General features: G+C 44.7%; 9 protein-coding genes across 10 annotated transcripts; 5 read left to right on the forward strand and 4 right to left on the reverse strand.

Annotated features, from left to right (window-relative positions):
- Positions 1-420: 420 nt before the first annotated feature.
- LOC123327332 (protein deadlock-like) lies at positions 421-1,101 on the reverse strand. The gene is made up of 2 exons (XM_044923530.1): positions 713-1,101; positions 421-648 (listed from the first exon to the last, which is right to left on the reverse strand). Exons 1-2 carry the CDS (start codon positions 875-877, stop codon positions 472-474), a joined length of 342 nt encoding a protein of 113 aa, XP_044779465.1. The 5' UTR covers positions 878-1,101; the 3' UTR covers positions 421-471.
- Positions 1,102-1,373: 272 nt separating this feature from the next.
- LOC27208427 (histone deacetylase complex subunit SAP30 homolog) lies at positions 1,374-2,875 on the forward strand. Its single transcript, XM_016183998.3, has 2 exons — positions 1,374-2,012; positions 2,223-2,875. The coding sequence occupies exons 1-2, from the start codon at positions 1,620-1,622 to the stop codon at positions 2,349-2,351; spliced, it is 522 nt and encodes a 173-aa protein (XP_016039711.2). The 5' UTR covers positions 1,374-1,619; the 3' UTR covers positions 2,352-2,875.
- Positions 2,876-3,116: 241 nt separating this feature from the next.
- Positions 3,117-4,847, reverse strand: LOC6726184 (exosome complex component RRP45). The gene is made up of 3 exons (XM_002107124.4): positions 4,272-4,847; positions 3,419-4,144; positions 3,117-3,360 (listed from the first exon to the last, which is right to left on the reverse strand). Exons 1-3 carry the CDS (start codon positions 4,729-4,731, stop codon positions 3,320-3,322), a joined length of 1,227 nt encoding a protein of 408 aa, XP_002107160.2. The 5' UTR covers positions 4,732-4,847; the 3' UTR covers positions 3,117-3,319.
- An 831-nt stretch (positions 4,848-5,678) lies between these two features.
- Positions 5,679-9,411, forward strand: LOC6726185 (UPF0472 protein C16orf72 homolog). The gene is made up of 5 exons (XM_002107125.4): positions 5,679-6,337; positions 7,834-7,923; positions 7,995-8,181; positions 8,241-8,468; positions 8,573-9,411. Exons 1-5 carry the CDS (start codon positions 6,157-6,159, stop codon positions 8,694-8,696), a joined length of 810 nt encoding a protein of 269 aa, XP_002107161.1. The 5' UTR covers positions 5,679-6,156; the 3' UTR covers positions 8,697-9,411.
- A 2,008-nt stretch (positions 9,412-11,419) lies between these two features.
- Positions 11,420-14,025, reverse strand: LOC6726186 (NECAP-like protein CG9132). The gene is made up of 4 exons (XM_002107126.4): positions 13,831-14,025; positions 12,465-12,861; positions 12,011-12,216; positions 11,420-11,945 (listed from the first exon to the last, which is right to left on the reverse strand). Exons 1-4 carry the CDS (start codon positions 13,911-13,913, stop codon positions 11,894-11,896), a joined length of 738 nt encoding a protein of 245 aa, XP_002107162.1. The 5' UTR covers positions 13,914-14,025; the 3' UTR covers positions 11,420-11,893.
- A 150-nt stretch (positions 14,026-14,175) lies between these two features.
- On the forward strand, positions 14,176-15,285 carry LOC6726187 (rab-like protein 3). The gene is made up of 3 exons (XM_002107127.4): positions 14,176-14,294; positions 14,358-14,876; positions 14,945-15,285. The coding sequence occupies exons 1-3, from the start codon at positions 14,234-14,236 to the stop codon at positions 15,202-15,204; spliced, it is 840 nt and encodes a 279-aa protein (XP_002107163.2). The 5' UTR covers positions 14,176-14,233; the 3' UTR covers positions 15,205-15,285.
- LOC6726188 (decapping nuclease DXO homolog) lies at positions 15,218-16,638 on the reverse strand. Its single transcript, XM_002107128.4, has 2 exons — positions 15,844-16,638; positions 15,218-15,757 (listed from the first exon to the last, which is right to left on the reverse strand). Exons 1-2 carry the CDS (start codon positions 16,536-16,538, stop codon positions 15,325-15,327), a joined length of 1,128 nt encoding a protein of 375 aa, XP_002107164.1. The 5' UTR covers positions 16,539-16,638; the 3' UTR covers positions 15,218-15,324.
- A 426-nt stretch (positions 16,639-17,064) lies between these two features.
- LOC6726189 lies at positions 17,065-19,583 on the forward strand. Of its 2 annotated transcripts, XR_006542095.1 has the most exons (3): positions 17,065-17,409; positions 17,489-18,770; positions 19,447-19,583. XR_006542095.1 is itself a non-coding variant. In XM_039297260.2 (2 exons), exons 1-2 carry the CDS (start codon positions 17,177-17,179, stop codon positions 18,702-18,704), a joined length of 1,449 nt encoding a protein of 482 aa, XP_039153194.1. In that variant the 5' UTR covers positions 17,065-17,176; the 3' UTR covers positions 18,705-19,154. The 2 variants fall into 2 exon arrangements, 1 of the variants encoding a protein (XP_039153194.1); XM_039297260.2 differs by lacking the exon at positions 19,447-19,583 and having other exon boundaries at positions 17,489-19,154.
- Positions 19,584-19,708: 125 nt separating this feature from the next.
- On the forward strand, positions 19,709-21,811 carry LOC6726190 (pickpocket protein 28). Its single transcript, XM_016174057.3, has 4 exons — positions 19,709-19,902; positions 19,998-20,664; positions 20,729-21,323; positions 21,443-21,811. Exons 1-4 carry the CDS (start codon positions 19,709-19,711, stop codon positions 21,802-21,804), a joined length of 1,818 nt encoding a protein of 605 aa, XP_016039714.1. The 3' UTR covers positions 21,805-21,811.
- Positions 21,812-23,324: the final 1,513 nt, after the last annotated feature.

The following is a 23,324-nucleotide window of genomic DNA, read 5'->3' on the forward strand; positions in this document are numbered from 1 at the left end:
TTCAGATAGGATGGCTATTTCACTATTGTTATTCACTTGCCGCAGGTTTAAGAGCTGTTTATTGTTTAGTTTATTCAAACTTTGAATGTTTAGTTGTAGAATTTTCATTGTGTTTGGCTTGGTTGATTAAATGCGCTAATGGCTTTAGAAATTTGCTGATCCTTGGGTCCCCTAAAAAAAATGGGCATTGGGCGATGCCTTTCTGCACTTGAAAACATTTTTGTTGGGAGCACTAGCACGTGGTTCTCGGTTTTTGCGCGAATCATCCGTTGTATCGCCTACAGGTGCACATGTTTCTGGGAGTTGCTTCTACTTGAGAGTTTAGAAACTCTGCGCTTGGAAATTTGGGCTTTGGAGGAACTGGAAGTCGTATGGATATTAATCCGCTTTTAGATTTTAACACATTTGTGGTCACAAGGATTTTTATACGTATAATTTTCATTTTATTTATCTTTCTCCATCCCCAGGATCTCAATCTGTTGAATTTACAGAGGAATCCAGGGACTTGCTGGGACTCGGATGTTCACGCGACGCGGCGGTGGAATTGGTGAGTTCCAAGCAAACAGGGGACTCTGGTGTGGCCACCGGTCCATGCGGGTTTTCCTCCAGATCTTCCAAGTGCTTCAGTATTAGCAGTAGTCTCGGATCCTGTTGGTTGATTAAAACAAATAACAAACGAGTAGTTCTCGGATAAAATTTGCAGAAATCTTACGGAGCGGCTTCGGATGGCGTCGGGATGCTTTTCCCAGCTGTCGAGGAAATCCTTGAAATGAGTATCCCAATTCTCCTCTGACGTGTAACTCGGTCCCAACATGCTCCGAATTTGCTGCCAGCAGGCCAGTTTTTGGCTCATACTTATTTTCGTCGAGTTTTTCATGATTACGGCACGTGTTTTGCGCGTTAACTTTAATAGTTCTTACTAGTGTGACCGTCGTGCTTAACGGTAGTTAAATACCAGACGGTCCTGTGAAAAGGCTTTTTGCCATTTTGTAAACAAATTTAAATTTAGCAAAGGGGTTGAGGTCAAAGGTAAAAATCCAGCGAACTAAAAGGTCATAAACAAAGATAATCAAGAATTGGTCTAAAAACGAGTATAATTAATATTCACAAAGGACCAGTCGGTGCCCAAATGTGAGCCATTAATGACAAAAACGGTTAGTGGCAATTGGAATCAGTGCTGGAAAAGACCAGTATGTTTTAGTACACGGTATTTTTAAATTTAACTATTAAGATTAACTAATCAACTAATTTAATTAATATTTTTTGTGATTATTAGTACCAATTTTAAATTAATGATTGGTATTCTGGAAAAAAGCAGCTGCACTTGATATTTAAGAATTTTAGCAACCCTTCAAGGGCAAATGCCCCAGTTTCAAATTGTCCGCTCTTGTCAGCTGCTGACGAATTTCCCCATTGCCCAGTCTGGTCACATCACAAAGAAAATTTTTTTCTGGCAAAGAGAAACAAAGCAAAGCAATAGTCAAAAGAGAGAAAGGCGAAAGAGGAGACAAAGGAGCGAAACGGAGAAAATCAGAGGAGCAGTAAGCAGAGCAGGAAGGGATTGGATCAGATTGGATTGGATACGAACGCGAAAGCAATCGGCCAGGCTTGGGAACAGGATGAACAACGGATTCAGCACCGGTGAGGAGGACAGTCGCGGGCACACGGACCAAACGTGCTGCCTAATCGACGACATGGAGCGCTGTCGCAACCAGGCTGGCTACGCCAGCTACTCCAAGCGCATCCAGAAGACGGTGGCCCAGAAGCGGCTCAAGCTCAGCAGCGATCCGGCCGCGCAGCACATCTACATCTGTGACCACCACAAGGAGCGCATCCAGTCTGTGCGCACCAAGCGTCGGCGCAAGGACAGCGAGGACGACAGCAACGAGACGGACACGGACCTGCACGAGTTCCCCGATCTCTACCAGCTGGGCGTGAGCACGCTGCGACGCTACAAGCGCCACTTCAAGGTCCAAACGAGGCAGGGCATGAAGCGGGCGCAGCTGGCGGATGTAAGTTTGACCTAGTTAACGAATTGGGCAGGCTATGCGGAATTCATGGGGTAGCACGCTGGCCTAATGTGCTCCGTGATGCTCCATGATCCATGGGCCCTCTTTCAGTAGCCTCCACTCCAAAGAGCTTATATATTTTATTATATTAGCTTATAAGGTTTTCTAAACCCTGTTTTAATCAAGTTGCAAACCTCTACTCTCCACCCGCAGACAATTATGAAACACTTCAAGACAATACCCATCAAGGAGAAGGAGATCATCACGTTCTTCGTGTACATGGTGAAGATGGGCTCGAATAAGCTGGACCAGAAGAACGGCCTTGGCAACGACACCACCTGAAGGCGCGTCGGCGGGCGGAGGGAGGAGGAGGACGCCGACGACGTCTACTCCTTTTAACGCTGGCCAACTGCCGATCAAAGAAAAAAAAAAAGTAAACACACACGCACTTCTCACATTGTTGCTGCATTTGCTGGACGTCGGCATTGTTGACCAGAATAAGGATGAACGAGAATACTGATAGTGCAATGCCTCATCCTCATCCGTGTGACCCCCTAGTAACCTAATCCCCTACCCATAAGCCACCACTGCCCAAACCCTTAAACCTTTCCTCGACTCCCCGGAACACAAAAGTAATATGCAATGAAAGAACGTAAGGAAAAAGGCAACTGGTGCTCCCACAAAAAACAAAAAAATTAAATTAAGAAAATAGTATGTTGCGAAAGTAAGCCTAATATTAAAAAAAAGAAATTTACAAAAACTATTTGTAGCCTTGGTCCGTTGTTAATAGCTCTTTATACACGCACTAAAATTAAATAAACTATGTAAATTTACAAGAGAATTAACAGAAAACACAACACACTAAATCAAATAGCAATTCGTATTCTTAGGCTTAAAGACATGTTCATTTAGTCGTTTGTACTATACATCAAGTTAAATGAAGTGGGGCTCTGGCTAGACATCAGTTAGTAGTAAGCAGACAAGCAAACACCGAGATACAATTGCACTTCAATGTGAAAGCAAATTGAATCCGGAAGCCAATGCATTATCGCTACAAAGAGAGAAATAAGGAACGAATTAACTTGCAATATTTAAACTAAAACATCGTGTCGTTCGCCCCGGCGGGTTGCATATATATTTAGAGCTCTAGTTTTAAGTCTAACTTGGACGAACATCGGTTCCACAAATCAATTGGAATTCCGCATTAAACGATTTCTGTTAAAAGCCTAGACTGATTTTAGCTATACATATAAGCCTAAATAAAACTTAATAGAAAGCATATTCTCTTAACTACACGACCATCACATCGACTAGATGTACTGCTTGGCTTCCTCCTCGGAGTCGCTGTTATCTGGAGGAGAATCAATGCATTATCAATAATGGGACTCCAGCTTTGATTGCCAACTTACTTTGCTTGCGCGGACGTGTCTTTTTGTTCGTCTTGTATTTGCCTGCCTTCGATGGGATTGCCTCCGAGCGCATGGGCAGTTCCTGGGAGTCCTCATCGTGAGGCAGCCAGTCGCTGGTGTCCATGGGAGCGCCAGCTCCTTCCTTCTTGGACGGCTCTTCGTTGGCCACAGGGGTCTCACTGCTCTCATTATCCAACTCCATGTTCTCGCCTGGCGGAAGTTGCTGCTGCTGCTGCTGCTGCTGCTTCTGGATGCCCATCAGTTTGTTGTAGCTCAGCTTGTGCTCCGTATTTAAAATCAGTCCCACCAGTCCATTGACCGATCGATCGCCCTGCGATCGACGCTCTTCGTCCAGCGCCAAAGCTTTGCGTACGAAATCCAACAGGGACTTGCAACGAGCTGCCGCATTGCGGGCACACTGCATGACGATGGGAGCATTTGTGGGTGCAGTGCCTCCGGCAGTCAGGCTGCACAGCTCCTGATAGGAGTTAAAGCTCAGGACAATCACCGAATCGGCGGCGTTCTCCTCCAGCAGCGTAGGATCCAGTATTGGTTGCCCGCTGCTCTTGTAAACACAGTAGGTTACACTGACGGGATAGTGGTGGAATAGCAGTGGCGTGAATTCCAGCCCATTTTGCTTAAAGATGCGCAGTTCACCGTCCTTGTACGAGACATCCGGACGGCGAAAGTGCATCAATGCAGCCAAAGTGGCTATGGAGCTGGCGTCTGTGAGAAAGAATAGAGATATATAGATATGGAATATATAGATTTTCTTCAGAAACGATTAAAGTATGCCGCTCAGGTGACGGCATGGCACCAACTGATAGCTTTTGATCATTTTAAGTTCCCTTACCATACAGATTCCCGTCGTGATTGATCACATTAACGTTGACACGGATGCACCACACATGCTTCTCGGCGGCCACGCACAGAGATTCCAAATCGATGCATTTAGAGCTGCGGAAGGTCCTCTCGAGCAAGGAGTTCAGTTTCAGCGATCGCTGGTCATGTGTGCTATACGCCTCGTCCAGAAAAGCAACGCCGCCAAGGAGCACGTTCAGTTGGAGCTTACCCTCGTTGGGGCGAGACAAGGACGGCAGGCCCATTTCGCAGATCACTTGGGCCATTACCTTCGTGTCGCCCATGGACACCGCCACGGAGCCCCAATCCGTGCCGAAGGTCAGCTCCACATCGCGGCTCTCGTTGGAGCGCCGGCCATCGAGGCGCTGGTTTTGCTTCACCGCCAATTGGACGAAGCTTCGCTCCGGCTTCGATTTACCCGGCTCGAAGAGATTGGAGTTCATGGACATCATGGTTTTTCGCTGGGAAGGATCCTTTCGATTTGTTTTCAATTCGTTTCGGACTGAATTTGGCCGGCTTTTGACAGCGTGCAGAGTGCGGCGATGCCACTGTGATCCACATATATTCTGATCCGGAACTGGTTCCACGGAACTGGAACAATTAAAACGCTTACTAAATATTTAGACATTTCTTGTGCTTGTGAAATAAAAAACTATTTTATAGGACACTACAAGAGGACTTTTAGCGCCGTAAACATATTTAAGCTGGACTTTAAATTTTGCACAAATAAAGATTTTTTACGTTGGCTATCATAAAAATAATTATTTAAATGCATAAATAGCTTATTCGGCATCAAACTTGTACAATAACTGTAAAAGAATCGGGTAATGCACTAATTCAAGTTCTTAAATAGTATTGGACATATATATACATATGCAAATTGTTAATAGTTTAACAGATGGCAACATTATTATTATGCATTTTTTACTGGTTCGCAAATTATATATATATAGCCAGAGTGGAATATCGGAAAAATATACAAATATTACAAATTCAACACTAAAAACATTAAAGTTATATAGTTTTATTGTTCCAAAACGCAACATATAAAAGAGATTATTTTAATATCATAAAATCACTGTTTCAAGCACAAATAAAAGCTTGTAATAATGCTTTCTACAACTTTTAAATAACAATCTAAAATATTTACTTATATAAATATTTAAGGAACATAGTGATTCGCGACTGGTTCGCCAAATCAAACGAATTTTTTAAGCCTAGAAGTCTTTATGTAAATTATTACCAAAATAAAATGCAACACTTCCTATTAAATTTATTAACTTTACATCAGGCATTAGATGGAATTTTTATTTCCATTTTTGCTATCTTTATTTTTAAGAAGTAAAAAAGAAGTCACTGGTTCACCAGGATCAGAACCTGCTACCGGATTCAAAATCGAACTAGAATGCCAGCAGCGGTCGCTCGACAGTTTTTCCAGATCTAGCAACGCTGTCGCTGAGTGTCGTTCTTTTTTGTGCTGGTTTACTACGTAAAAGTGTTGCTCGCTCTGCGTTCGTGCAATAAATAAATTATTATCATTCCCAACCGGGCGTCCAGAGTAGCCCCCTTCTCGGGCAGACGGTCGAAACGAAGGATTGGCATCCAATTTCCTGGCTAACACCAATATCGAAACCAAGAGTTTGGTCCAAAGTGCGTGCGAGTGTGTTGGTGCGTTTCGCTTCGCGTGTGAGTGTGTGTGTGTGTGCGTGTGTCGTCGTAGCAGCAGCGCCAGTGGAGGAAGAAGAAGCAGCAGCAACAGCAGCAGCAGAAAAGGAGCAGCGGAAGAAGAAGATTGTCCAGGCACATTTGCCGGAACGGGAACGAACCCGTAACTTGGAAGGGACACAAGGCGAGAGAGCGCGTTAGTGGAGAGAGAAATGCAACAACAACCGGAGTCCGGAGGCGAGGAGAGCTGGCTGGAGGAGCAGTGTCACCGAGAAATCCACGGTCAGCACGATGAATACGAACGGGAGTTTGTGCGTCAGCGGGATAACAATCTGGGCACTGTTTGGGGAGCATTCCAGGATTCGGCCACCGCCGTTGCCCAGCTGTACAGAGGTGAGTTGATTGCGATGGCGAGGATGTGGTGGTTGGGGGGGATATAGATCCCGTTATCCCTTCCAAGGGCGTAGGCTTCCATGCTTATTTTTTTGTTGCTATTCTTTGTGTTTCCATTCCGTCTGACTATCTGCGTCCGTGTGTGTGTTCGTGTGTGTGTGTGTGTAGTCTCTCTTCAAAAATAGTTTTGGGCGAGGTATTAATAGAACAGCCAGGAGAAAAAGAAGAAGAAGAGGAGGGGGTAGCAGCAGCCCGGCTTTCATCATGAAAATGCAACTTCCCTTTTCGCTCGCTCCTCAATACTACGCATTATCAAAATGCAGAAAGGGCTCCAGTGTTGCTTTTGTTGTTTTTGTTATGGTTTATTGGCCATGTTGTTTATGAAGGGGGGAGGGGGGAGAGGGATGCAATAGAACAGGGAGCATAAGAACGAGAGAACGAGACGGTGCGAAAAGAGAGATGGCAAGTGCAATGGCAATCGAAAATAGGGAGAGCAAGAGAAAGAAAGGGGCAGAGGCGTCGCCGTTTAGAATTTTCATGCCCCCCATTTGTTGTTGCTGGCGACTGTGGTGTTGTTGCTGTTATTGTTGATATCATTAATCAACATGTGCGTACAGGCTCATCTGTTTGCTTGCGTGCGTGTGTGTGTGAGAGAGTCGAACAGCTGTTTTGCTTTCGTCATTGTTTTCGGCTAGCGAAATACAAAACAAAATGAAGTAGGGAAACTCGCTGTAAGATTAATCTGCCATGCTCTTTGCTTTCTCATTCTTGTTTTTTTCTTTTTATTTTGCTTGCAAATAACTTCGAGTGCCTATTGCCATCCCTCTTGCACCGCATTCTTCCTCTTTCTCCGGGTCGATAACGGCTCTTCTCTTGCCTTCTGTCTCCCTCTCGTCCTTTTTCGTCCTTTCGTGCAGCAGGTGTGCAAGGAGCAGGGGTCAACCGTGAAAGGAGAGAATGAGAGAGGGAAGAAACGATCGACAGGTCGTAGGTGTTTCTTTCCATTGTTCACTTTCCACAAGGAAAAACGTCTTTCAGGGATTTCGTGTCCGCCATTTCATTCCACCATGTCCTGACATCCTGTATATACATATATAATAATATTTCAGGAACATAGACAAAACATTTTTTATTTGTTTCCCAAAATTATACAAACAATAAGTTTGTTTATGTATCAATTTTCTTTCCATGAGGGTAATAACTTATAAATACCAGTAGTTTGGAAAAAGCGTGTGATATAAACATAATTATTGTCGAGCATTGCACTTTTATATTCCATAGTAGGGATTGGCTAGTTGAAACTGGATTCTTAGATCAATAACATCCATGCTTTCGGATCAGCAATTCCACACCAATCTATCAAATTTCAAATAAAAAAGCGCAAAAAAGGGGGGAATGACTTATTCATATTAAAGGGATAAACCCATATATCAAATGTATGACCCTCAAAAGTACGATATTATTTAATAAATAACATATTTCTCCATATTCCACAGAACGCTCATCGAACACATTTTCCTCGGATACAGGCGCCCTTTGGCTGCCCTTCCAGACCGCAGCTGGCACTGTGACAACACTCTACAAAGGTGAGTCCATGTCGCTTCTCCCAAAGCATCTGACTTGACTAATCCGATCCGTGTCCCCCGATCTCCTCCAGAATCATGTGATGGTCTCAAACGCACCAGCGACGCTGCCATTCAATGCGGCTACCAAAGACGCACTCGCGAATTGGCCGATTGGGCGCGTAGCAAAAAACGCCGCATGATACGTCGCGAGGATCTGTTGGCCTATTTGGCCGGAAAGCCACTACCGCCATCCAACTCAAATCCACATGCCAATCGTCGGTGAGTCGCCGTTGCCATTTGCACAATTAAAACTGCTCACCTTCGTCGGTTTCTTGCAGCTCACCGAAGCCGGAGCATCACCACCAGAGCGGCAGTGGTGGCTCTGGCCTGGGATTCCACGGCTCCGGACTGGGCCTGACCGGTGGTCCGCTCACAGCTGCCGGCGGTGGGCACTTGCTGTCCGCCGGAGCAGCCGGTGGCCGTCAGGAGGTAACGGGCGGTGCCCCCGGTGGCGGAATCGGCGATGACTTGCACACGTTCAAGGAGGCCTTGGTTTTGCGACCCCGGTTAGTATTTATCAAGCATTATTATGAACTTGGTTGCTCAGCAAACATTGTAGCTACTCCAGAGCCAATTTAAAGATACCTAATCAATGTCCTTTATATTTCAGTGGCCCGGAACTATTCGCATTTGTCGCCAACGAAATAGCGCGACATTGCAAGCGTCCCGGGAGTCCCATCGACGACAAAATGGACATTTGCCACTACAGTAGTAAACGCCAGCGCTTCATGTAATCCACAAGCAATTGCAATTGCGATCCCAGCCCAAAGCCAAGCTCCCGGTCACTAGGACACCATGTAACTCCACCTCGTCTAATTGAAAATAAAAATGGAAATAAAAAGGAAAAAGGAAAAATATAAAGGCCACTGCGAGCGAATCGAGTGGAAGGCTTGCGAGAACGAGAACATAAGTAGTAACTTGATGTTAAGATTTTCAGTTTAAGAATTGCCTACCGTATTGTTTTTTTTTTTAACAAAGCAACCCACTTTTAGCCACCCACTTTGTGCACATACATGCAGCAAATGTACGTAAAACACACAAAAACCACACACATGAATAGAGTTAAGTTATGTTTTAGTTGATAGCACTTAAGCGAAAAGTCATGTCGATTGTAATGACACCAGAAGGAAGATGTTTATGTTATAAGGATAATGCCGATGGTGGGCACAAACTGTTAATCATTGTCATCATGCATTAATGCGAACGGAGTGAAAAGCTTAGGAGTACGATATCTGTTATATGCCAGCTGTGCGTCTGATTTACGATTACGATTAAGCGAAGCGGTAATAGTGAATGGTATTGTAAAATGTATAACCCACAATATATTATACATATATATATTTTTTTTTTGCATTATGCAAACCACAAATGAAGCTGTGTAAATAACAACAAAATAAGAGACACCCCCCAGAAATCCGAAGCAGAAATATAATGTTACATATTTATATATATACACTCTTTGTATATGCTACTTAAAGCCGCCTCTGCCGCCTCATTTCATCCAATTTCCGAAACTTGCAGCTCAAAATGCCACAAATGTGGGTGTCCAACGAAATCGAAATTGTGCCCATAACTCATGGCGGTTGAGGGAGCTGAAAAGGAACTCCGACCTAACTATGGCTAATGATCGGATGTGGAAACTAAAACTAAAACTATGATGTGCAATCCGTGGTGATTGCGACTTCAAGCTAGCCAGGTTATACCAGATACCCCCCCCACATCTATTTATACATATATAGATAGCTATGTATATGAGTAGCGTACGATGATGTAACATTGATCCACGTAGTTCGGTGAGAGAAATCCGGAGGCAGAGAATTACTAAAGCTAAATATTGAAGAGGGCAGCAAGCCGGTTAAATTAATTGTGTATCGGCGCGAAGTCAAGAGTCGGGAATCGAAGTCCTATGAAAATATTGCGTTGTATTTGTATGTACTAAAAACTAAACGATTATTTAAAAAACGAAATCCATAAGAATGTCGAAAAACAATACCTTAATGCAAAGAACAACCGGCGAGAGAACCGAAAACAAAATTGTAAGTTAAATAAAAACGTATGAAAAAAAAGAACAGAAAAATGCAAAGCAAAAGTGGTTTTTATTTAACAAGGGGCTGATTTAAACAAAGATTATAATTTAAACAAAGATTATATTTATCAGCGAGCTGGAGAATATCCATATTCATTTTACCCACAAAATTAAAATATCTGTGGCATTTTACATTGAAATTCATTGCTATTTTTATTTCGTATTTCATTAATATTAATTACATTTCTTGTATATATCTTGTGTGTGTATATATATATATATAATTTTATTTCCATGTAATTTATGTTTCGTTTGTTGATTTTGTTGACTGCTCAAAGCTGGCGAATATGTTCGTTTCGAAGGTTGTCTAAAATTAGTTACGAAAACTCAGCGAAAATATATATATCCTGTTTGCAATTCTGGCCGGTTACACTGAGAACATAAACAGCGTTGAACCAGAAAATATATGTGGAAAATATCGTGTAAATTTCAAAAATAGAAACTGTCAGCCGCTTTTTAATCAAAAAATAATTGGCTGTCGGTGATTAAATTCGCAAGTAAAATGGAATCAACTCTTGTGTGCTTTCTCGTTGAAAGTAAGCAATAAATTAGCCAAAAATAACAATTAAAAAATAGCAGTTAACTTTTTCGAATACGAATACGTCCCCAGAAGACGCGAGCCGATCTTTCCACATAGTATATATATATTTCTAAAGTTAAAGCGATGAAAATGTGTGCCAAAAGCAGCTCTTCTAATCATAAAACACTTATGGAACGAATAGAACGCGCTTTTTTAAACTTTTCCTTTTTTTTTTAGGTTTTTATGTTATCTTTCAACAGCAACAGAAACGAGAGAGCATAGTTATAGGATATTGATTTGTGGTGATTTGTGGTCGGGGCTGAAACAACAATTCAGATATAGCAAGATTTACTTCTCTACAATTATGTGGTTTATTAAATACATATGGATATTCCTTCATATTGTATATTATGTATATATAATTCATTTGATTTACTTAAACGCTATGCATGTGTGTGCCACTTTTGAAAACAGAACAAAATATATATATATATGTATATATAATGACCTGATATCCCGATTGCGAACCACTCAAATAATGTGAAACCATAAAACTGATCGCCTAATTCAATTCCGATTTCAAACAATGTGATTCGAGTTTGGAAAACGGGAAACAGGTGCAAGGATCTGCATAATTTCGGGTATTCCATATAAGGTAGGGGCTGTGAAACAAGTGGATCGGAGGGGGGAGGGGGTAATTTGGAATAGAGTTAACAATAAATAAGATTGGCATGTAGTGCGTCCTATCGCTCATCTGCGGAATGTCCTTTTTTTACGTGCGTGTGTAAGTACTCAAAAGTTGAATAATTCACTTTAGTTTAGCTGTTGCAGTGTTCGTGTTCGTGTGTAACTTGATTTAAACTTAGTTTGCATATTTAATTGCATTATCTCGACGTTAACAAATTACATTTTAGTATAATTTCCATACAAATTATCGTTACTTTCACTTATACAATTAACAACCAGGCTAAATAGTTCGCTACAGATCCCCGCCCACTGAGAACTCCGCCCACGCCCATCGTACTCCTCCTCAATTAGAGCGAGACGCAACTACGCAGGCAGACAGAGAGAGAGAGAGAGGGAGGGAGAGTGGTGGGCGGGGAAACTAATACACAATTTCAATTGAATTATAAATCTTTAACTTTAACGCGTGACGCCTTTGCTGAATGTTATGTTCAATCTTTTGGTCTTGTTCAAAACGATAATAATTTGCTTGAAAATGGTGAATACAAAAAAAAAACACATCTGAAGAGTCTTAAAACATAAAGTTCTGGGTGATAGGAGCGCAGCAGCAGGAGCAGCAGCAGGAACAGGATGATGTCTATCTAGAACTGCACCCAGTTGGCGTTGGACGAGTTCTGTTGTCCTTGGTTGCCACTGGAAAACGAAGAATTCGCGATGTAAAGCAGATCTAGTTGGGAATAATCCCAGTTACAACTCACCCGGCTGATGCGTAGTCGGTCCATTCGGATCCTCCAGCGGCGGGTCTGTGGGCGGGCGAAACGCCGGGACTTTGCCGTACCGTCGGGGCTGGGGCGGCGGCCGGTGGCGGAGCGATCTTTCCAAGGCCACCGGGCGGCGGTGGCAGCACGCCCGAGGAGCCTTTGTTCTTGCCAGTGCGCGAGGATCCCTCGGAGCCATCCTTTTTCTGAAACAAACAACGAAGTACCCACACATTAAGCAAGTTCGATTCCGCGGTTTTTTGGGCTTGAAAGCGTTATCACCCGCCATAAACATAATGATCAAGTTTCAACATCTCAGCAACTCAGATATGCTGATTAAGCAAAATGAGTGGCTCGGATGGGGGAATCTTCTTTCCCAGAAATAGCTGATATAGCAGCAGATTGCTTATGGCAATGATTACTTGGCATTCAAAGTCAATGCAGCTGAACCCACCGTTATCCTCATGTTAATCTTGATGGTCTCGCCCTCCTTGAATCCCAGATCCAGCTCCTGCTTGGGCTCCGTCTTCTCCTTCTCGATCTGCTCCTGGTTCTTCACCCACTTGAAGTGGTCCTGCAGCGCCACATTCAGATCGAACGAATCGGATCGATCGCCGAAGCCGAGGCCCAGGAATGCCGACCGTCCATTATCGTCCTGCACGCGGATGACAAAGTAGCGGGAGCTGTCGGAAACCGCCTCGATGGCCACGCCGGGATATGTGTCGATGGGGCAGTTGGCGAACAGGGCACCACTGGTCTTGTCCTCCAGCTTGAGGATGACGGCGGTGCCCTTGGCCACCAGTCGCATCCTGCCCGTCCAGGTGGGCTCCTTTAAGTTCCAATCTCCCGCTCTGCGAATAGGATAAATCACTTAGAATGCTACTCTTCTTCGTCTGGCGGAAATTGTATGCGCAAACTGATAAGAACGGTTAAATATATTATTTAGGTCTGAAGATCTGGCAGAAAATGAACGACTTTATCTGGCGTTTCTAGTCTAAGAATGCGTTCAGTTTCCATGCTATCTGCTAGAAATTCCATTACTTGGCAAAATTACGAGCATATAGGGTGTTGTTGTAGTTGTAAGAAGTTAATAGATCTCAAAAACTCCACTTAAGATCACGAGGATCAGGGATTTGTGAGGAATTCTTGCATATTATGATCCTTAGATTATATATATATATACAGAAATAATTGCTATAGAGAGATAAATAATATTACGATATATTTAAGCCATAAAATGCAATAGAAAAACCGGTGGAATGTGGTTCTTTGTGGATCAATTCGCCTGGCATTCGATTAATGGATCGTTCGCAGCCATTTAATTGTAGTATACCCCCAATATTTGAGTTATTTCGATAATTTGTGTTATTTGCTCACCTGAGCGCAGTTAACTGTGAAATGAACAGCAACAAAAGGAAAACAAAGAGAGTGGCTGCAAATAGCAACAATTACACGCACGCCAGCGAAGCTTTTTCGCTGCCCCCCATTTCTTTCTGTGTGTTTATCTGTTTTTTTTTTTGTGTTTTTGTTTTTGGCTCCCTGATACGTGTAAGTGAAAATGTTCAACAATAATTCAGGGAAAAAAAAATCAATTGGAATTGAACTTCACAGTCTCAGCAGCGGAAGTCGTGCTGCCTTTAACCTTGACTTTTCTTAGAAAAACATAATTAATGCATTCCCGCACACTTATATATTTAGTTATATGTGCAGCGAGTGGGCGTTGAAATGCACGAAGAACTTTCAATTTTGATGGCAGAAAATCAAAAGAAAGGGGCGAAAAAAAGTAGTCACCTGGCTTGCCAGCCGATTTGTCGACTTACCTGTAGCCTCGATTGCTCGCACGGGGCGGTATTTTGTAGATAAACACCTCCGGCTTCACGATCAGCACACTTTCGTATTCCATCTTATTCGAAGTTCAGATAAATTTGATTTTGTTTATTATCTGAGTCTTGCCAAGTGTTTTTTTTAAGCTTTAGCCAGTGTGACCGGCGGGCGATAGTCTGTATAAGCCAAACGACCCTCGAAAATATACCAACACAAAAGTGGTGAACGTCATTTTTAAATTTATATTTAAAAACTATTAAATCATTTAAATGGCATTTACAGTTCAAAGCTTATGTTTTTTTTGGAAAATTACAATCTTATAGTTGAGCTATCATTGAAATTTGTGTCATTGTTTTTTAGTAGTTTTTATTGAACACCAGTGTGGCTGCAACCAACAAAATGGGGACCAATCAAAAGGTGATGAATAATCGAGTGCGTATTGTTGTGGTTGGCGATTCAGGTAAATAATGGACTCCAAACGCTCTCCGTGCCACTAATCCTCTCGAAAATTCCCCCTACACAGGTGTGGGCAAGACCTCCCTGACGCACCTGATCACCCACAATGAATCCCTCATCCGGCCCGGCTGGACGGTGGGCTGCAACATCCAGGTGAAGATGCATCCGTTCAGGGAGGGCACCTCCCGCGAGTGTCCCTACTTCGTGGAGCTGTTCGATGTTGGGGGCTCGCTGAACCACAAGAACACGCGCAGCGTCTTCTACGCGGGCATCGATGGGATCATTCTGGTGCACGACCTCACCAACGCCAAGTCGCAGAGGCAGCTGGTCGACTGGCTGTACGAGATCGTCAACAAGGAGGGCAAGGATACGAACAAATCGAACGGCAACTCCATGCCGCCATCGCCGCCCAGCCCGCTGAGCAGCTGCTCATCGGACACCCCCGGCACGGACGGCCACATTCTCTTCGACATGGAGGAGTTTATGGGCGCCACGCAAACGCCCATCCTGGTCATGGGCACCAAACTGGACCTAATGGACGAGAAGCGCCACCCTAAGATGGGGGTGAAGAAGCCGGGCGGAATAGGTGCCTCCTAATATGACATATAACAAATGCTTCCTCCTTACGTTTATCCATTTTATTATCTCCCCCAGCCGATAAGTGTGGAGCCGAGGAGATTTGGCTAAATTGTCGCAACAGTCGCAGCCTGGCCGCTGGAACCACTGATGCCGTGAAACTGTCCCGCTTCTTCGACCGCGTTATCGAAAAGCGCAAGGCGCTGCGCGCAGCCCTTGCATTCGGAGTGAGCAGCCCTAACGTCGTCAGTCCGCCCGACAGGCGACGTTTTGGCCCGACCAGTGACAAAATGGAAGCCAGCGTCTTGCCCCTCCTGGATACCAACGACCTCAAATGACTTATCCATTCAATTCAGTAGTTCTAAGTCGGATTGTATATATCGTACGAGAAGCATTAAAAAAAGCATGATTAAATCAGACTTGCTGTTGTTAAGAAAATGTCATACATTGGAAATCCCTTAGGTGCGCGTTTTGAGCAAATCTCGATACCAGTCGGGCAGTATTTGGTGTTCCGCACCGCGCAGCACTTCGTAGTTGGCGCGCTTGTCGCTAAAAGTCACCTGGACCACTGCAAACGGATCGTTAATGGTCAGCAGCAGCTTCTTAAGATTGTGCAGAAACTGTTCCAGGTACCAAAACATTGCCGATGGACTCCACGGCTTGTTGCGGGTCAGTGTGGGCACATCGATCTTTTCGATCTTATGCATCATGCCCTTGGTGTCGCGCAGTCCCACGTAGAGCGTCGTGATGTCCACCAGGAATGACTGACTCCACCAGTTGGCAGACTTGAACGAATTGAAGCTGCGCGTTTGGTACTTGTTCATATTCAAGGCGCTGGTCTTCAGCTCCACGAATTTCAAGGATTCGAGCACTTTGCGATCTTTGAAGTCACTATGGGATTCGTGTAAGTGTATACACAAATAAAAAATGGTTGGACCATATATCATTCGTAAGTATTTAAACCCTGGACCACTCACACTGGCTCCATGCTGTCCACACAGTCCAATTCGGCGCCGTATAGCATCGAAATCCCGGCCAGATTACTGTGGAACACGCCCATGAACTCCTCTGCTTCGTTGACCGGCACATTGGTCACCGGTTTGCCCTGCGCCTGGGCACTGGTCAGGTACTGCTCGAACTTGAAGCCCCAGGAGCACATGTCCCGCTGTGCCTTGGTCATGTTCGCGTTCTCCACCTGCTGCTCTAAGGTTTCCTCCTTGCACATGTAGATGCTGCCGTTCAGGAGCGTGGCCTTGACGCGGAAAGTGCGATTATCATACTGGAGGCACATTATCTGCCGCAAAATGCCGCGCAGCGTTACAAAGTCGCTGTCCAGCCGTAGATATCCCGCATCGGAGCTCCCCTGGCGGAGCAGCTCCTTCTGGTGATGCTTGATGTAGAGCAGCATATTTTCCAGATCACGTTTGCCCTTCTCGACGGGCTTGCGGATCACATCCTCTATACCCCCGTTAAGATCGAACGGCAGCGGTGGCCACGGTTGACCAGCCAAGTAGCTGGCGCAGCTGGCGTCGTCCACAAATTCCCGGCTAGCGTTTATGCTGCACACGCCGATGCACTCCGGCTGGCTAATCGAGGGAAACGGCCTATTGTACCGCGCGCCCAGCCGGTGCTGCTTCCAGGGCACACTGATGTAGCCCGTGTTCTCGCTCATGTCCTTCGCCTCCACGGATTTTCCAAGTTCAAACAGTAAGAATCCGGGAAATCAAGCATTTAAATGTAGAGGTGGCTAACATCGAAAAATCATAACCATCTCTATTTTCCAAGAATCATCGATGTTTTTCCATCTCTAAGAAAAGTGTTTAAATTGTAAGTATTAATAATTTTCCTTATTTTTTTAAATTATTAATAGCATATTGCAAATGTAATGTGACTTGCTGGTGGTGTCGGCATCGATGATTCTCCACCTCTAAATAGGCGGGCTAAGGCCTTCGCACATTGTTGCGGTGAGAATCAAGTGTAGGCGATTATTATCGAAAGCTAAATTGTATTAAAAATGGCAATATATATCTGATGAGTATGTGCTTATTTATTTAAATTTAATGAGTGAACGCTTATGATGATAAAACCTCGATTAAGAGTAGAATTCTTGACTCTTCGATTTGCTTCATATTCTGTTTGAGCACGTCTATTCACCACGAGGTATTTACAAGCTTAAATCAAACAATTTGTGTGACCACAGTCATGGAAATGTAAGAATATACTAAATACCAAAATAACACGAAATCCAATTCGGTTTTGTTCTTAGATTTGTTTTTATGTTTATTTGTAACCACCAAACGTGGCTGGCAAATGAAGCATCTCCTGGAGGATCCCTCGGTCCTGGCCGACCTGCAGGTGCTGCCGGATAAGACCGGTGGTGTACAGGATCGACAGGAGGCCGCCAAGAATCCTGCAGAGAATTCCGTGCGCGACGGAGATTCGCCGGCTGCTGAAGGCGATTTGCTAAGCGATAAGGATACTCTGGGCCAGCTGGCCTGCAGTCTGTACAAGCTGTCCAAAAACGACCACATAGTCATCGATCGGTGGGTAGTAATCCCTTTTTCTTTAGTGCTTTCATTCACCTTCTCTGATCACTTTCCGTAATCTTTGAATCCTGTGCAGAAAGCGTCATCAAGTGATTCGCACGGATGCGGCGACACAACAGATAACGATTTACCGCTGTCCGGATCCTGCCGTCATGGGAATTCGCCCGGCGATAGGGAAAAATGCCCAGAATCCGCCGCCCAAAGTGGGTAGACCATCGAAAAGAGCCTGTGCGGTTGCCACAGCTCCTGTGGCGAAGAAACCAACACTAGCGGAGCAAAAACCTCCTCCCGACATCCAACGCACTAGATCCGGTCGCCAGGTGCGCAGCTTGATGCCACAGCCCGCTCCCGTGACCAGTGGCTCAGCGGTGGAGCCAAGTTCTGTCCGCATGCTTGAGATGCTGGTGGCCGACTTGCGGGACAAGGACTACAAGGCACCCATGGCAGCGCCGAAAAGCACGAGTGTTAGCAGCAGCGTCAGTATAAGCCAGGAGCCGACCACAACGACAACCACCCAACGAGCCGTGCCCAAAAATGCCGTTTGTCCCGGCTGTGGAAAGATCTTTTTGGGACGCCGTCTGCAGCGTCACTTTGTCAAATTCCCAGAGCACATGCCGCGTCCGGTCGAGCAGACACCACCTGTAGCTGCAGCCGCAGCAACAGTACCATCAACAGCGCCTCCTTCCTCGACGCCATCGTTGTTCGGCCTTCTGACCGCCCAACTGCAGCGGCATTCGCATCTCAGCGAGGAACAGCGCTCTGATCTCTTTCTTAACGAACTTAACGACTTTGTGGAGCAGCTGCAGTTGCGCAGCCAACGGCTTATACGGAATACCTCTGGACTACATTTTGTAAATGCGCGAATTGCACGAGTTTTGGGCATACCCGAGGGACAGTATGCGCTGGATATGTCCGCCATGGAGTCGCCGCTGGCACCGATGCCGGAATCAGAGGGAGCAGCCTTGGTTGCCGGCAGCGGTAGTGAAGGAGCCCGCAATCTGGTGGTCTACGCAGAGTTGAGCATGTCGCTGGACGATCCGCTCACTGACGAGGCTGCACAGCGTCTCAATCTATCGGCGGGCGGTCAACTTCATCCGCCTTCCGAGGAGAGTCTGCTTAGAAATGTCAGCGATCTTATGCAGCCGCCAGTGGCAACTGCTCCTCCGACTGTGAACCATGGCTACGATCATGCCAGCGATAATGCCGTGGAGGCCCTGACCATGAAGGAAACGCCCAACACGGAGGCCATTCTCGATCTCAACGTGGACTTCTTCCAGTTCAATCCGAACTAAAAGGACAAATGTATCGGAAGCGATTAACTAGCAATGGAGATGAAGAATCCTATGATAGAGTGAAAGGTATTTCAACTACTTTTTATCTTGAACACAGAAAAGGTTCTAAAATATGAAAGTTTAAAACATTTATTTTATTTTCATGCATATTATTGCATGAAGAAAGTCTCTGAAAATTGAAACGAACTTTTCTAAGTAGATTAATAATGGATACATATGTAAATATAGAAATAAGGGATCTCGTAGATACATTTTTGTATGATATTTTGAATTTTTATTGAATATTAATATTGAAATTGTATAATTTGAAAAGTAACCAAATGAAAAGCCAAATATCTAGGCCAATGTAAATGGTTGAGTGGCAAAAACGCCGCATGTTGATGGAGATTATTTATGAAGTACTTAACTGGCTAACGAAAGATGCCTATTAAATGAATTAAGCATCCCAGAGTTTTGAAATTGATGCGTTATTATTTGCTGGAACATTTGGCGGTGATTTAAAAATCTTGGCCAATTTAGTTAAATGTACTTATGCCGCTTTTCATATTTGTGTTTACTGCACATCAATTAAATTCATCGCAATTTTAATGGCGTTCAGCTAAATGGTAAATTTCTGCGTAAACATATTATTGCTTTTAGTACAAAGCTGCTGCTAAAATAAATTCCGTTCAATACCTGTGTGTATTATAATTTCCAGAATATCTCTATTGAAAAGCGTGCGTGTATCCATGTTTACTTTCAGGTGTAAAGTTTATTTGCCACGATGTAATCGTATTTTCTGGCCATCCGCTTGACTTTCGAAATTCGCGGAGGATGGCAATGGGGTGGCTAAAATCAATTTGGCAGTTATCACTGCAAATGGACGACCGTGTTTGCCCTGGTTCAATATGATTAAAGCTGATGACCGCCATGGAATTGCACCTGAAAGTGCCGTCCACTTGGATGGCAGTCAGCGAGTGACCTATAAATAGTGCAGATCCAAGGAAGTGCGGACGCAGTGCATCATGAGGACGTTGACGGAGAGCAGGCGGCGCCACAGTGGCTCCTCGGCGTGCAAAGGGGACTCCGAGTCGGATGACGATGAGAATACCATCTGTAGCAGGGCGGCCATCAAGAGGAGTGTGGTCTACTATCTCAAGAACAGCACTCTGCATGGATTAAAGTACATCGCCGAAGAGAGCATCACCATTCCGGAACGGTACGTAAGCAAGGTAGCCGAATCGATCAGCCTGTATGAACCCAGAGAGCGCGGACACTAATAACTTATAATTCTTATTTGATATCACCTTTCAGCATCTTTTTTGGTCTTGCCTTTGTGCTGGTGGTAATCCTTTCTGGGTTCTTCATATCCAACGTGTACGTAAAGTGGAGTGCCTCGCCCATAATCATTTCGACCAGTGCCAAGCAAAAGCTGACCAGCAACATGCCCTTTCCGGCGATCACGATCTGTAATCTCAACCAGGCGCTGCTCAGCAAAGTGGATCGCATCGGTCGGACCAGCACGAATTTCTCGCTGCTAATGGGTCTGTGTGACCAGGGCGGGGACACGACCATCTCGTACATCGGCACCTGGAAGTACTTCAAAGCGATCCTGGTGGACGTCGCCCAGCCGTGCGAGAAAATGCTGCTGTACTGCAGCTTCGGATCGCGGGAGGAGGACTGCTCCTGGCTCTTCACCTCCATTCTGACGGACGATGGGCTGTGCTGCAACTTCAATGCCCTGCATCCGTCGTATCTTATACGGAACTACAGTGACGATGTGCGGCTGGAGACGGCTCATCCGAATACCCGCTATGAGCCCATCGATTGGACACCGGAGAAGGGTTATGCCCGCAATTTGCCAGAATTCTACTTTCCGCGCACCTCGGGTGGCACGGGCATTCGCATGGGTCTAACCGTCGTGCTGAACGCCTCCATAGCGGAGTACTACTGCACCAAGTCAATGAGTGTCGGTTTCAAGGTGGGATGCGACGCATAGTATTTGGTCAACTATTTACTACTGTTTGTATAAATCCGCTTTGAAGGTACTCGTGCACAATCCCGCCGAACTACCGAAGGTGAGCAACTATGGTTTCGTTGTGACCGCGGGACGCGAGGCACGGATACCCATCGAACCCGTCTACGAGGATGCCCTGCCCACGATACGGTCCATTAAGAAATCGGTGCGTCGCTGCCTTTTCTCCGATGAGAATGACCTGGCCTACTATCGGACATATTCGCGTAAGAACTGCGAGCTGGAGTGCGAGGCGAAGTTGCTGCTCCGCGAGTGCAGCTGTGTGCTGTACTATCTGCCCCGGATTGATCCGCTGGCCCGGGTGTGCGGACCCAACGATAATCAGTGCACGGATCGGGTGCAAACCGAGATCGAGTCCTCGCTGACGAATCTATCCTGCGAGAGCTGCTGGCCGGGTTGCTTCGAGCTTACCTACAAGGCCACACTTTCGACGGCGTCGATCGTTTCGGATCCACGATTTCAGGCCGGCGAGAATCTACCCGACAATATCTTTCACGGACCATATAGCAATGCCAGCGAGATTTCGATACTGCACTTCTACTACATGACCAACATATTTCGCAGCACCACCAAGTCCGAGATGTTTGGCTTTACCGAATTCTTGTGTAAGTTCTTGTTCTTCGAACATAATGGATAGGAGTTCTAAACTAAGATACTTTCTTTTAAGATACTTAATGTAGGAATGTAATTGATCTTAATTATATTTTATTTTTTAACTTTCCAGCTAACACGGGCGGCCTCTTGGGACTTTTCATGGGCTTCAGCATTTTCTCGGTGATCGAGGTCTTCTTCTACATCACTGTCCGTCCGTACTGCGCCTCGCGGACACTCCGGCAGCGCCACAAACGCCGCCTGGAGCAGCTGCGCTGGCTGACGCCGGTCCGGTTGCCCATCCGCAGAGCACTGCGCCGCAATCGAGGTGGTCTGCTCCGGAATCCGCCGCCGCCGGCGTACAGTGATCTGCAGAAGAGCCGCGGGAAACTGGACAAGCCGGAGCCAGGCAAGCGGAAGCTTTGGCGGATGCTGCAAGTGCGGCCAGTGGATCGGGTGGATGAGGAACTGCCCACCTATCCCTACTTGGACTAAGTTTATGTGAAGAAGCGAAAAACAACCGTTCACTATACTAAAAACAAAAGAAGTAAGCTGAAAGCAATAAAGTTGCTTCATATTTGAAAGTTATTAAAGAACAAATGTTGTTGCGATGCAATAAAAAATTATTAAAAATTATTAAAAACTAAAGAATACAATGGCACAGAAAATTTAATATTCTTAAATGGAAACACTGAAATTTCTCTCTCTGTAGCCACGTTTCCCATATTCTTATTTATTGTTCTTCTTGCATAGTCGAATGTTTATGGCCCAGAAAACAGTACAACAATAAATAAATCCACGGCAAAGACAACAAAAAATAAAGGGCAACGAACGCTGAATCCACGGGTAAAATGACCTCAGTTGACACTGAAAAAAAAACTATATCTGTTTGAAGAAACAACAAAAAGCCTGGTTTAATAAAAGCAGTTCAAAGTGCAACATTTATGGGCCTTGCACTAAGAAAGAAAGTCAAGTTCATATTCAAAGCACTTATAGGACTTACCCACTTTTTCGCTGCGTGTAGGTAGGCTGCGCCGGAAATTCGGACTGCGCCCTCTGCGATTGCGGATATCGGCTAATGGCGCTAATCGCCACGCGACTTCAATTTTAATTGATACCCAACTCAGTTTCTACCGCTGCCCTTACAAAGTGAAAAGGAAACAATGCTTGTTTATAAAAAAAATTGAAAAAATTAAATACATCATTTTTTTATAAATATTTTCACGCATTTTTATATATACTATAAGTTAATTAAAGTGCGAACTCTAAGCTCAATAAACAAATAAATGCAATAACTTTTATACAAAATTTTCAGAATATGTTAGTTACTCATACAAAATATTTGAATATAAAAATAAGAAATGTTTTAAACTTAAGCATATACTTTTTTTCAGGGCATTCACAGTTCGTCTTGGCCATCGTATTGCCCTTGTTTTGCTTTGGCCGCATTGTGTGTCAATTGAAACTTAATTGAGAGACCATTTTGGTATTGGCCAAATTTTGTTCCGGACTTCTGTCCGTTTTGGCCAACGAAATTCGAACATGAAACGAGCAAGAATTTCGCAGGGCTGATGTCACTCCTCCGCCGCTATGCTTTCCCAAATTTTAACGAGCTGCTTTCGGGGGAGGATTGATGAGACCACAAGTGACACCACCACTCAAGTCCAGTGCTCTGTGGGATCTCCTGAGAATGGAGAATCCTCACCCATCAATGTCAAGTGGTCGAGTGTGTGTCTGTTTCTGCGAGTTCTCGACTTCACATCTCGCATCGCTCTAAGTACATAAGTGCCTTATTTCGCTACATTCCCACCCAAACTAAATTTCTATTTCAGATACTGCCTCTTTTAAGTTTTTTTTCCGTTTTTTTTTCTGTGGTAAACCCCACCAGCTCGAGGATCTTTATTACACGGCCAGATGGAATATCTCACATAGCGCTTGCATCTACAGTTCTATTTTACTTTTTTTTCGATATTCTTCGATTTTTGGGATCCTCCTCTTTTTCGAATGGGGATTGT

The sequence above is a fragment of the Drosophila simulans genome, chromosome X, assembly GCF_016746395.2.
Source record: "Drosophila simulans strain w501 chromosome X, Prin_Dsim_3.1, whole genome shotgun sequence".
Taxonomy (NCBI): Eukaryota; Metazoa; Arthropoda; class Insecta; order Diptera; family Drosophilidae; genus Drosophila; species Drosophila simulans.

What these genes read in the sequence shown, in the direction of transcription:
- LOC123327332 (XM_044923530.1), bottom strand. Translation starts at nt 877, where the DNA reads ATGAAAAACTCGACGAAAATAAGTATGAGCCAAAAACTGGCCTGCTGG. An exon ending in ACGCCATCCGAAGCCGCTCC is followed by an intron (nt 649 to 712) that starts GTAAGATTTCTG and finishes ATCAACCAACAG; the next exon opens with GATCCGAGACTACTGCTAAT.
- LOC27208427 (XM_016183998.3), top strand. Translation starts at nt 1,620, where the DNA reads ATGAACAACGGATTCAGCACCGGTGAGGAGGACAGTCGCGGGCACACG. An exon ending in AGCGGGCGCAGCTGGCGGAT is followed by an intron (nt 2,013 to 2,222) that starts GTAAGTTTGACC and finishes CTCCACCCGCAG; the next exon opens with ACAATTATGAAACACTTCAA.
- LOC6726184 (XM_002107124.4), bottom strand. Translation starts at nt 4,731, where the DNA reads ATGATGTCCATGAACTCCAATCTCTTCGAGCCGGGTAAATCGAAGCCG. An exon ending in TCACGACGGGAATCTGTATG is followed by an intron (nt 4,145 to 4,271) that starts GTAAGGGAACTT and finishes TCTTTCTCACAG; the next exon opens with ACGCCAGCTCCATAGCCACT. An exon ending in GACACGTCCGCGCAAGCAAA is followed by an intron (nt 3,361 to 3,418) that starts GTAAGTTGGCAA and finishes ATTCTCCTCCAG; the next exon opens with ATAACAGCGACTCCGAGGAG.
- LOC6726185 (XM_002107125.4), top strand. Translation starts at nt 6,157, where the DNA reads ATGCAACAACAACCGGAGTCCGGAGGCGAGGAGAGCTGGCTGGAGGAG. An exon ending in CGTTGCCCAGCTGTACAGAG is followed by an intron (nt 6,338 to 7,833) that starts GTGAGTTGATTG and finishes CATATTCCACAG; the next exon opens with AACGCTCATCGAACACATTT. An exon ending in AATCCACATGCCAATCGTCG is followed by an intron (nt 8,182 to 8,240) that starts GTGAGTCGCCGT and finishes GGTTTCTTGCAG; the next exon opens with CTCACCGAAGCCGGAGCATC.
- LOC6726186 (XM_002107126.4), bottom strand. Translation starts at nt 13,913, where the DNA reads ATGGAATACGAAAGTGTGCTGATCGTGAAGCCGGAGGTGTTTATCTAC. An exon ending in AGATTAACATGAGGATAACG is followed by an intron (nt 12,217 to 12,464) that starts GTGGGTTCAGCT and finishes TGTTTGTTTCAG; the next exon opens with AAAAAGGATGGCTCCGAGGG. An exon ending in ACCGACTACGCATCAGCCGG is followed by an intron (nt 11,946 to 12,010) that starts GTGAGTTGTAAC and finishes TTCGTTTTCCAG; the next exon opens with TGGCAACCAAGGACAACAGA.
- LOC6726187 (XM_002107127.4), top strand. Translation starts at nt 14,234, where the DNA reads ATGGGGACCAATCAAAAGGTGATGAATAATCGAGTGCGTATTGTTGTG. An exon ending in TGTTGTGGTTGGCGATTCAG is followed by an intron (nt 14,295 to 14,357) that starts GTAAATAATGGA and finishes CCCCCTACACAG; the next exon opens with GTGTGGGCAAGACCTCCCTG. An exon ending in GAAGAAGCCGGGCGGAATAG is followed by an intron (nt 14,877 to 14,944) that starts GTGCCTCCTAAT and finishes TATCTCCCCCAG; the next exon opens with CCGATAAGTGTGGAGCCGAG.
- LOC6726188 (XM_002107128.4), bottom strand. Translation starts at nt 16,538, where the DNA reads ATGAGCGAGAACACGGGCTACATCAGTGTGCCCTGGAAGCAGCACCGG. An exon ending in GTGGACAGCATGGAGCCAGT is followed by an intron (nt 15,758 to 15,843) that starts GTGAGTGGTCCA and finishes CGAATCCCATAG; the next exon opens with TGACTTCAAAGATCGCAAAG.
- LOC6726189 (XM_039297260.2), top strand. Translation starts at nt 17,177, where the DNA reads ATGAAGCATCTCCTGGAGGATCCCTCGGTCCTGGCCGACCTGCAGGTG. An exon ending in GACCACATAGTCATCGATCG is followed by an intron (nt 17,410 to 17,488) that starts GTGGGTAGTAAT and finishes AATCCTGTGCAG; the next exon opens with AAAGCGTCATCAAGTGATTC.
- LOC6726190 (XM_016174057.3), top strand. Translation starts at nt 19,709, where the DNA reads ATGAGGACGTTGACGGAGAGCAGGCGGCGCCACAGTGGCTCCTCGGCG. An exon ending in AGCATCACCATTCCGGAACG is followed by an intron (nt 19,903 to 19,997) that starts GTACGTAAGCAA and finishes ATCACCTTTCAG; the next exon opens with CATCTTTTTTGGTCTTGCCT. An exon ending in TGGCTTTACCGAATTCTTGT is followed by an intron (nt 21,324 to 21,442) that starts GTAAGTTCTTGT and finishes TTAACTTTCCAG; the next exon opens with CTAACACGGGCGGCCTCTTG.